Genomic DNA, 12,062 nt, shown 5'->3' with positions numbered 1-12,062 from the left:
GGCTTTTTATGCTTATGTGGTACTGAGGAATTGAACCCAGGGCCTCATGTATGCGAGGCAAGCACTCTATCACTGAGCCACCTTCCCAGCCCAAGGGGGTCACTTTCTTAAAACTAGCATGCCTTTATCACAAAGGTTGTCTGGAGAATGAATTCCCAACCCAAACATGGGATACAACACACTTATGAGAAATACCTCCCCTCCAGCATCTGTTTTGAGTATCTGGATCAAGAAAATGTGCTATATATACACAATGGAATTCTATGCCTCCATCAGAAAGAATGACATTGCCCCATTTGCTAGGAAATGGAAAGATGGTAAAAATTATATTAAGTCAAGTAGGCCAGGCCCAAAGAAACATAGGTCCCATGGTTTCCTTTATTTGCAATAACTAGTATATGTCTGAGACAAGTAGAAAAGGTCAGATAAGTTGATGTTAGGTGAAATGAACCCTAAGATAAGGATTCAAATGTTTTTTTCTTTCTTGTGATTGTTTCTAACATATTTATGATTTCTTTGTTGCTTTATATGTCCCTCCCCCATGGTATAACCCCTGTTTTCACTGTATTTGATGTTGGTATAATTTGTGGAGGGGAAGGGAAAAACAAATTGTTTAAATACGGATACAGGTGGACCCATTGCAACAATGAGATGTACAAGTTATATGTCAAAAAATGAACTTTACAACTTTGGCTGGGGGTAGGGAGAAAGGAGGGAAGGAGGGGTGTTGGGGAGGGTGGGAGAGAGGAAGGGATGGGATTGGAAGGGGAAACAAAGGAGGAGGCAACAATGCTTGATAAGCAATGTACTCATTACCTTGCCCATGTAATTGTAACCCCTCTGTATGGTATTTTCACAATATAAATAAATGAACAAATAAATAAAGAGAAATACCTCCATGTGCCGCTTCTTCTACCTGCTCTTCCCACCACTGCTGGGCTTTCTTAAGAAGTTAGTATATTAGCTTAGTTCATCAAATATTTGTCAAATGCTATTTGTGATGCATGCTTCATAAATTCTTAGAGTTCAGTTTGACACACTGTCTGATGCTAAGGAGCTTATAACTAGAACCCCTAAGATTTTCACTGTACTGGGGTTTTATAAAGCCATCAATCTTCTCACTTGTGACCTTCATTACTCCTCAGTCAATGCTCCCAAATCTTACTCTCCAGTTCCCCTTCTGCAATTTACCATGCACTTTTAACTCATTAAAATAGGAAACATGGAGGTTTTCCATCTTTCCTCTCCCTGTCCCCTTCCTACTCTTGTCTTTGCAGTAGATCATGAGATTTTCCAGTATTCTAAAGGGTGTCCCCAGTGCCTCTCCTCAGTGCCACTCCCCGAGGAGTGACAGACAGTATCATTCATCTGAACTATTGCACTAACTTGTTTGATTTTTCAGTTGTGGGGCCTGAACTGGGAGCCTGGGCCCTGTCCCTGAGCTCTTTTGCTCAAGCCTCTACCACTTTGAGCCACAGCGCCACTTCTAGTTTTCTGGTGGTTAATTGGAAATAAGAATCTCGGGGCTGAGGGGCTGGGAAGGTGGCTCAGTGGTAGAGCGCTTGCCTTGCATGCCTGAGGCCCTGGGTTCAATTCCTCAGCACCACATAAGCAAAAAGAAAAAAGCCGGAAGTGTCGCTGTGGCTCAAGTGGTAGAGCACTAGCCTTGAGCTGAAGAGCTGAGGGACAGAGACCAGGCCCAGAGTTCAGGCCCCACAACCGGACCCCCCCCCCAAAAAAAAAGAATCTCGGGGCTGAGAAGGTGGCTCAATGGTAGAGTGCTTGCCTTTCATGCATGAGGCCCTGGGTTCCATTCCTCAGAACTACATAAGCAGAAGAAAGCCGGAAGTGGCGCTGTGTCTCAAGTGGTAGGGCTCTAGCCTTGAGCTGAAGAGCTAAGGGACAGCACCCAGGCCCAGAGTTCAGACCCCACCAACGACAAAAAAAAAAAAAAAGAATCTCACAGATTTTCCTGCCTGAGCCAGTTTTGAACCTCAATCCTCAGATCTCAGCCTCCTAAGTAGCTAGGATTACAGGTGTGAACCACGGTGCCCTGCTTATACTAATGTGTTTGCAGCCCTCTTTGATTCCCATCATGACCCAGGTTTAATTCACCTTCTTTCATTGAAAACGAAACATGTTCATCACTTTCTTAAAGCTTCACAATGGCTCTCCCATAGTTCAATGACAAAATCACTATGCATGAAGTTTCCTCATGACCCAGCCCCTGCCAACATCTGCCAGTGGCTGCCAGTGGCCCATGCTCCATCTCCAACTGTTCCATGAACTCTTGCTTCCTGCCTCCATGTCTTTGTACCCTGTCTATCTTCCTGGACTTCTGTCTGCTGTGTCCTGTAAAATGTCTCTACAACCTCTGAGACCCAGTGTGAGCCTTTCCTACATGACTGAGTCTTTTTGGAGGGACTGCATCTGGCCCAGTGAGCATATCTGGTGTCTGGTGCCTTCCTTCGCAACCGCCCTTGTTGACTCCTCCCTGTGTGTCTCTGAGCTCCTACCCGGCAAGAAGTGTACCTCGCTCATCTCTGAAAAGTCCAGAACATGGGGCTGGGAAGGTGGCTCAGTGGTAGAGTGCTTGCCTTGCATGCCTGAGGCCCTGGGTTCGATTCCCCAGCACCACATAAGCAAAAGGGAAAAAAAAAGCCGGAAGTGGCGCTGTGGCTCAGGTGGTAGAATGCTAGCCTTGAGCTGAAGAGCTGAGGGACAGCACCCAGGCCCAGAGTTCAGGCCCCACGACCAACCCCCCCCCAAAAAAAGTCCAGAACAGATCACGTGCTCAGGAGATGTTTATTATATATTGTTGTTTTAAAAGAAATGGATGGACCAGCTAGGTGCTGGTGGCTTATGCCTGTAATCCTAACTAATCAGGAGGCTAAGATCTGAGGATTATGGTTCAGAGGTAGCCTGAGCAAGAAAGTGTGTTAGACTCTTATCTCCAATTGCCCAGCAAATAAGCTGAAAGTGGAGCTGTAGCTCAAGTGGTAGAATGCTAGCCTTGAGCCGAAGAGCTGAGGGACAGCGCCCAGGCCCAGAGTTCAAGCCCCATGACCGACAAAAAAAAAAAAAAAAAAGTTAAGAATAAGAAAAGGAATGGATGAACCAAAGAACAAACAAACTGAAAGAGAAGAATGGGTCCTGGAAACACAGACTTTGTAAGAGGCAGAGGTCAGGAAGAGCAATAACAGAGAAGAACACAGTCACCTGCTACCTCTTTTGATTTGTTGGTGACAACAGATGGGATATAAAATATTCAGGAGCGAGTACCTCTTCACTTTTGAGAAATTTCTAATGAGTCTGAAAGGGAGCTCAGGATGGCTATCAACCTGCCCTCTCAGCTTTCAGCACCCAAGAGAACCAACACTGTTAGCTAGAGAAATAAACTCCTGCAGAGACACAGGATGGAGCCTTCTTTCTAGAGATTCAGAGCAGCTGGTGCCCTTTACTTTCATTATTTTTATGTGTTCCGCCTCCTGTCCGGGGAGCTGCCCGCGTTCTGACATGCTCTGCTTTCCTAGGACTGGCCTCAGATCCCCTATCCATACTGCTCATGCTTCCCAGGAAAGCAGATAACAATTTGGGATGACTTGGCTCCGTGAGGAGGTTACCTTCCTGCTCTATTTTGTACACATCATCCCTTAAGCAGGTGTGATATTGCACCTTGGACAGCCAGGATCCTGTGACAGGTTAGGCATGAGGAGAGCGTGACCTGGAAGCCACACCAGACACCTGTCTGCCCTGCAGGTCAAGTTCTCTGAAACACAGCAGGGGCAGGTGTCAAGTGAACTTCAAACAAGTCAGGAGGTGAATTCAGTTCACTATATAATACTGATTGCTGCTATGCCTTTCTCTTCTGTCCTCCTTACACAATAGCCTGTCTCCAAAATGAGCACTTTCTTGTTCCTGCCTGGTAGAGATTGCTCAGCTTAGATGGTCAGTACCTCTACGATGGATAGGTCCATCAATTTGCTGCTCTCCTCTCTCTCATCGACATTTCTTGGACCTTCAGCTCTGCTGAAAAGAATAGCAGGCAAGCGACCCTCAGGGCTGCAGCTGCCTTGATTCAAAGGTGGTTCATTTTCAGATGGCCGCTGAGAAACATAGACTCCCTTCAAAAATCTGAACTGACACAGAATGGAGCTGGGGAGTAGGACTAGTAACCACCAAGCTGGTCACCATGCACCTTGGAAAGTCACTAGCCAGAAAAGCAGGAAGCTGGAAGAATCCTCAAGAAGAAATGATGAGAAACTCCAAAGATTCAGAGAGAGTGACAGAGATGAAAAAGCTCTAATATCCTGCTGTAGAACTTCTAAGATTCCCTGCACACAATATACCCCTTTCCATGTGAGCCAATCTGCGTAGACTTCCTTGAAAGCAGATTACTATTAATAGTTAATGAATACTACTATGATATATTCACAATATACCCAATATGCCATATGTATGTATATATATATATGTAAATATATACTTAATATATGCCTAGGGTATAGCTAGTATATCCAACTGGCTAGCACATGGTCCATACTCAATACACCATGTTTTTGTTATTTATTTCTCCCAACAATCTTAGGCAGCTGACTTGTTTGCCTTATTGTATACCTGAGGAAACTGAGCACAGAATGGGGACTTAATTATCAAAGGTCTAAAGAATTCCAAGCAGGTCTAACTAACTCAAAAGTCATTATCTTCCCTAAATAATATACTGGCTTTCTTACACATAAAGCCATGGTAATAATTCTCTCCTGGAGAATAGGAATGGGAAGAAGTACACACAGGAAGTAGCTGCAAGAGAAGCCCATGATGCTTTTATGACATCTGGTTTCTGCAGTAGTTTGAATATGAACTCTCCCCAAACACAAGTTAAAGGTTTGCTCTGAAGCCTGAGATGCTATTGGGAGGTGTTGGCCTAATAGGCAGACCTATTATGAGGTCCGCCTATTCTGTGGGAGGAAGTTAGGCCATTGGAGGAAAAGCTGGGAGATGTTGAAACTGTGGCCATGATATTCTCTTTTTTGCTTCTTGGCTTCCTTAAGGTGAGCAGCTGCTTCTGCCATATGCTGCCACCACAGATCCAAAGGGAATAGAGTCAAGTAGCTGTGGATCAAAACTTCTGAAACTGTGAGTCCAGATAGATATTTCAGAAACATGGTAACACAACTCTAACACGGTTACATAATCTTATTCCTCCCTGATTATCCTGCTTCTTTGACCCTTCTGCAGACATTTTGGAATAAGACCACTCCATGAGCATATTTCCAAAAGGGGGAAGAATGTCAATAAGTATGAAGAAGGCAGTAGTACCTGGCTAGCTTTGGCTAGCTGGTTGAGAGTAGAATTGCCACAAATGCCAATATCTAGAGGTAGTCTGGTGGGGTAAAAAGAAAGTCCACTTCTATACCTGTCTCTGCCATGACCTTGGCAAGTCACTTCTGGGTTTCTGTTTTCTCATAAGTAAGACATGGGAGGCTAAATGAAGTCAGGATTTCCCAAAGTGGAGTGTTTTAACACTCGTAGGGCATCAAATGATTATTTTTTTTGGGTCCGGTCGTGGGGCCTGAACTCTGGGCCTGGGTGCTGTCCCTCAGCTCTTCAGCACAAGGCTAGAACTCTACCACTTGAGTCACAACACCACTTCCAGCTTTTTTCTTTTTGCTTATGTGGTGCTGAGGAATTGAACCCAGGGCCTCTGGCATGCGAGGCAAGTGCTCTACCACTGAGCCACCTTCCCAGCCCCCATAAAATGATTTTAACCCTGAGTAGAACCAGTCATAACTTTTCTCTTGTATATTTTTCAAATTCTCATTTGTATTCTACTTAGTTGAAAATATCTTCTCTTCGCTAGTCCTCAAGGGTGGAGACTATCTGATTCATCTTCATATCCAAGACCTAATTCAGCACCTCCAATATTAGATAAATATTGTTCCAAGTGAAATGGAATTTGAAAATTAAATGTAGCATAAAATTCTGACATACTATTCATAATTGAATTTAAAGGACAAATGATATCTGGATTATCTGTTCATGGCAAACATGAATTACTGTCTTGTTCAAGCTGTCCTCAGTGCATGCAAGTTGCTCAGGCAGTGTTTTCTAGCTTTACATATCTATTATGTAGAGAGCTTTAAAGTAATCCTGATGTCTCATTCCTACTCCAAGCCAATTAGTTCCGAAATTCTAAGGTGGGAATGTGGTTGCTATTTCTTTTCAACTTCACAAGTCACTCTGCTGTGCAGTCAGAATTGAAAACAACAGCCCGGAGGAACAGCAGCTGAACTGATGTTGGTTTGTAGGCAGGAATGAACTTCTGTTGAAAGAGAGACTTCCATTTTCCTTTGGTTGTACAAAGACAAAGCAATGCTTTCACAATCCTTCAAATCAATACCAATAACTAACATTTACCGAGCACTTATTCAGGAATCCCGACACCCTATGAAGTAAGCACTGTTTTGGGCCACATTTTATAAGTGAAGACTCAGGGGCTCAGAGAAGTACTGTAATTTCCCCAGGTAATTAAGAGAGGGAGCCAGATGTGAAGGTGTGAAGCCAGGTACATAGGACTCAAAACAAAACTGGAACACAAAACTACAGTAGTGGTTTCTTCATGTATGTGCTTGTGTGTGCGGGGGCGTTGTACACGTGTGCACGTGGTTGGGACCTTTTCTATTGAGGTGAAACTCAAGAGATTGGAATAACCCATGTTTGGGGATTGAATAAAAAAGAAAAGAAAAAAAGCACCTCTGATATAAAGTGAGGCTTTGAGACATAGCAGCAGGCTTGGTCCAGGGAAAGTATTGTCAAGAAGGAAGTCAGAAAAAGCTGGTACACTATACCAACTTGCAAGTGTCCCTTTCCTGACTTACAGCTCCCTCTTGAGAGGTCCTGGGGGAAGTTTCCCCCTTATGGATAGGCATCTAAGTGGGTACTAGGTCCTCTGAAGCCACACTGGTAGACACTGCTGGTGCAGAATCTCAGGGTGACCTGTAGTCCAGGAAGCATGCTGAGAACAGCATACAAGGTGGACAGAAACAGGATTTCTTGAGCTCCTGGCTGTTTCCCTATAATTACATCCCCTGGTTAGAGGGTTTGGCAGACCCTGCTTTCCAGAGATGGTGGTCATCTCCTTGGCTGTTGCTATTAATATACAAATATAAACAGAAGCTATGAATATGGATTTAGGGTATGTGTTGTGTAGGACCCAAACCACGTTCCTTTACACTTGAATGAATGTGTCTGTTTGGTGTACTGGGATCGTAGGGTGTCAAAAGCATCCAAGATTGAAATGTGGAAGACACATTTTCCCTTTGGATCTCAGTTTCCCTACCTGTAAAAGAGGAATCAAAGTACTAACTTCACATTGTTACTGTGGAAATGAATTGCGATGACGGCATGGGGTTTGGAGGGTGATGAGCTAGGCCTGAGGTCACTTTATTGGCTTCTTTGGCTTGAGTCTCCTAACCCCAGGTTCCAATTATCTCCCACAACCTTCAGATGACCCGTGGGAAGCCAGATCTTACCTTTCGTGAGGGAGTGGATCCCCAGCTTGACTTGGGAAAAGTTCCCACTTCCGATTTCCCCTCGAATGCGGTAGAAGCCAATGCGTTTCCCCAGTGTGATCTCCCTCACCACCTTCTCATCTTGGGACATGTCCTGTGTCAGCTTCTCAAAGGGCGTCAGCTGGTGCGGCTGCCCCTCCTCGGCCTCTTTGCTGCAGTCTGTCTGGCAGCCGCTTTCTACACTGTCGCGCCGGTCCCACTTGGCATAGTGCGAGTTCACCATGCCGCTTCCATTCACCAGCACTGCTGTCATCGTCCAGGGAGGGTCATGTCTCCATCTCAGCCCAAGAGACACCGATCAGGGCAGCGTGTGGAGGAGGCAGAGGGCCCAGAGGGTGAAGATGGGAGCTGCTTTGACGTCCCTGGGTGCTGTCCTGTAAGCAGGGCAAATCTCCTTGTTGAGCCTCAGTGACAGGGAGCAAAGACTGCCCAGCCAAGGTGAAAGTTATTCACCTCACTCCAAGCCCTGCCCACTTTTCGGTCACCTGGAACTTCCAAGCCTACACTCTGCACTTAGGCACATGTCCTGTGTCCACAGCGCTTCCTCAGTGTGGTGCCTGATGCTCTGTAGTAGTGGATGGTGTCCCTGGACACAGGCCCCAGGATACTGTTCCCGCTGAGGGACAGGAATCTTGCACTCCCCTGTGAGAAATCTCCTGACAGGCTGACAAGCCGCTGTTGCTAGAGCTTCTCTCTGACCTTCTGCATTTGGTGCATCTCCTGCTCTCACATCCCAAAGGCCCTGGAGATATAATAATCCAGACCCTAGGGAAGAAGAGTCTCACAAATTAGAGGCACACAGGCATCTGGAGAAGGATTAGATCCTGGCAATGTCACTTAGCCTTTATTTAGATGAGCCTTCCTCTAAGCCTGAATTATCCAAAAATCTGGTAGTTGCTGATTCATCCTAAGGAGAAAGAATAAGAAAATTATTAGCCCATGTTAATGTAGTGTTTCACATTTATAGTGAAACTGTTTTGACAACATGTATTTAAATGCACTGGACACATTTATGATTCATTCAGTAGCAGATGTTTGATTGCCTATGATTTCATAAGAAGAAAAAAGTATATATGCACATCCTTTAGTCTAGATTTCAGGAGTCTTTGGGTATCTGTACATCTTTCCAGTAAAACAATTTTTCCATTTTTTGGAGTTTAGGAAAATATGTGTATTGTTGCTTCAAAACCAGGTTAAAAATATGCTAGCAATGACGATGATAAAGGTTCCCTAATACTATTAGTTTTCAACATTCTTATTTTTATAATAATAAAGTGAATTAGCATCATATTTCATCTCCTTTAATAACTTAATGTTCTTCAGTACTACTAGGGCTTGGACTCTAGGCTTTGTGCTCTAACTTGGCTTTTTCATTCATGGCTGGTAATCTACCAGGGGACCCATTCTTCCAATCAGGAGTCAGCCTCCAGGCCCAGCACTTTTATTTTGAAGTTAGGATAACTGGACAAAAAATAGTCCACAGAACCATTTGCAACAGGAAATAGCATCCAGCTAGAAGATCTTCCACATTTTTTTTCCTGCATACTCCAGTAAGAGATGATCTCTTCCTCTCAGAATCAAAACAAGATTCTTTGCATTTTTATTTTTTTTATTTTTTTGTGGGCACGGGGCCTGAACTCTGGGCCTGGGCGCTGTCCCTCAGTTCTTCAGCTCAAGGCTAGCACTCTACCATTTGAGCCACAGAGCTACTTCTGGCTTTTTCTGCTTATGTGGTGCCTAGAAATCGAACCCAGGGCCTCATGCATGCAAGGCAAGCACTCTACCACTGAGCCACATTCCCAGCCCCTGTGCATTTTTTTTTGGGGGGGGGGGGTCTGGTGGTATGAACTCTGGGCCTGGGCGCTGTCCCTCAGCTCTTCAGCTCAAGGCTAGCGCTCTACCACTTAAGCCACAGCACCACTTCCGGCTTTTTTTCCTGCTTATGTGGTGCTGAGGAATCGAACCCAGGGACTCAAGCATGCAAGGCAAATGCTCTACACTGAGCCACCTTCCCAGCCCCCTGCATTTATTTTTTTTTAAGTAACTGATCTCTATGAAAGTGGGTTTAGCTCATCTGCATGAATTAAACACACAATAAAATCTGCATTTATTTTTTTTTAAGTAACTGATCTCTATGAAAGTGGGTTTAGCTCATCTGCATGAATTAAACACACAATAAAATCATCCAGCTATGAGTCCGGGACCTGTCCTCTGCTTCCCTGGCTTCCCAGCTCTGGATTTGGGCTCTGTATCTTGAACTGCATTCAGACCCTGAGATTAACAGTAAGACTTTAGCTTTGCTATTCTCTTTACCTTTCATTGCCTGCTAAAACTCATCTCCTTCCCTACAATTGTACCAACATCACATACAATTGTTGAAGACTAACAGGTTCTGTGTTGGATAATATCTTATACACACAAGTTAAATTGGTTTTGAACCAATTGTGTTCCCTTAATAGTCAGGTAGACAGGTATAATCTTTCATTTCAATCCACTGAAGAGGCTTTAACATGATTGCAAGTGTCGTGGTGATTTGTCTTGAAGATAAATTGCACCTTGTTAGGGGACAGCTTGCAAGCCTAGTGGGGGGCAGGGGGGACTGAGTCCCAGTCTTATGCCTACTCTAAAATAAGTTCTAAATGTATCACCTCAGTAAATGTAAAACAAATAAAAATCATAAAATTTTACAAAAGAATTAGAAAAGCTGGGTGTGGTGGCTCCTGTTTGTAATCCCAGCTACTCAGGAAACAAAGATGAGGAAGAAAGAAGTTTGAGGCTATCCTGGGAGAAAAATTACCAAGACTCCATCCTGAAAAAATTAAAAATTGGGCATGGTATGGTATGTCTATCACCCTAGCCACACAAGATGGATAAAATGAGGAGGCTCATGGCCCAGGCCAGCCTAAACAAGAAAAGCAAGACCTTAGCTGAAAAATAACTAAAAGCATAAGAGGTAGTAGGGGACATAAGGGAGTGGGGTATAATTCAAGTGGTATAATGACTACCTAGTGCTGAAAAAAATTAGAAAACCATAAAAGTAAACATCAAATTTAGTTTACATCTGGGGAGAGTAAGTGTTGAATGGAGAATTGTAGGAGCAAAAGATACATGTAGTTTTCATTATTTGCTCTTTTATGTGTTTCCTACAATCATGTATTTACTAGGAAATAAAAAACTACTAAAAATACCTGAGGTCTCTTCCTCTTACATAGTTGGCATACAGTAACTTCTCATTACAGTTGTTTATACAGTTGTTTATTACAAGTTGCACACCTAATTCTCAAATATGTAATCAGTTGCTTTTTAAAATCAAAGGTAATTAGGGTTTTGTGATTACATGTACAGAATTTTTTTCTTTCCCTTCTTTTTTTTTAATAATTTTTAAAAATTTTTATTCTGAAAATACTGTACAGAGGGGTTATAATTACATGGGTAAGATAATGAGTACATTTCTTATCAAGCATTGTAGCTTCCTCCTTTGTTTCTCCTTCCCACCCCCTCCCAACCTCCCCCTGCCCTTCCCCCACCCAATCCTCCCCCCCCACCCCCACCAAAGTTGTAAAGTTCGTTTTCGACATGACAACTTCTACTTCTCATTGTTGCAACGGGTCCACCTGTATCCTTATTTAAACGACTCGTTTTTCCCCTTCCCCTCCACAAATTATACCGATATCAAATACTGTGAAAGCAGAGGTTATACTGTGGGGGAGGGACATACAAAGCAACAAAGAAATCATCTTATAAATGCATTAGAAACAATCGCATGAAAGAAAAAAAAACATTTGAATACATATCTTAGGGTTCATTTTCCTAACATCACCTTATCCGACCTTTTCTGCTTGACTCATACATATACTAGATATTGCAAATAAGGGAAACCATGGGACCTATGTTTCTTCGGGCTTGGCTTACTTCACTTAATGTAATTTTTTCCAAGTCTTTCCATTTCCTAACAAATGGGGCAATGTCATTCTTTCTGATGGAGGCATAGAATTTCATTGTGTATATATACCACATTTTCTTGATCCATTCATCTACTGAGGGGCATCAGGATTGGTTCCATATCTTAGCTATAGTAAATAGTGCTGCAATAAACATAGTTGTGCTGGTAGCTTTAGTGTGGTCTTGTTTGTAAACATTTGGGTAAATGCCCAAAAGTGGGATTGCTGGGTCATAGGGGAGCTCTATGTGGAGTCTTTTGAGGAACCTCCATACTGCTTTCCAAAGTGGTTGAACAAGTTTACACTCCCACCAACAATGCAGTAAGTTTCCCTTCTGTCCACATCCCCTCCAGCATCTGTTGTTATTAGAGTTCTTGATTTTTTAATAATTTTTTTATTGTGAAAATACTGTACAGTTACATGAGCCAAGGTAATGACTACATTAAACATACAGAATTTAATAGTCTCATTTATCTCTACTTCCTTCTAGTAGAGGGAAAGGAAGGAACAAAATAAGAGAAATAGAAATCCCAAAAGTCAGAACAAGTGA

At 43.3% G+C, this 12,062-nt stretch overlaps 1 protein-coding gene across 1 annotated transcript in view; it reads right to left on the bottom strand.

Moving 5' to 3' along the window:
* The window catches only part of Nim1k (NIM1 serine/threonine protein kinase), a 51,519-nt gene that overhangs the window by 18,534 nt on the left and 20,923 nt on the right, over positions 1–12,062 (bottom strand). The window contains exon 2 of the mRNA XM_070040933.1: positions 7,533–8,478. Within this exon, the coding sequence (XP_069897034.1) occupies positions 7,533–7,824 (292 nt within the window). The 5' untranslated portion in view covers positions 7,825–8,478. The remainder of the gene's footprint in view (positions 1–7,532; positions 8,479–12,062) is intronic.

Source organism: Dipodomys merriami, unplaced genomic scaffold (assembly GCF_024711535.1).
Source record: "Dipodomys merriami isolate MVZ:Mamm:240054 unplaced genomic scaffold, mDipMer1.0.p SCAF_30, whole genome shotgun sequence".
Taxonomy (NCBI): domain Eukaryota; kingdom Metazoa; phylum Chordata; class Mammalia; order Rodentia; family Heteromyidae; genus Dipodomys; species Dipodomys merriami.
The sequence above is the reverse complement of the archived record's forward strand: the minus strand, read 5'-3'. Positions and strand labels throughout refer to the sequence as shown.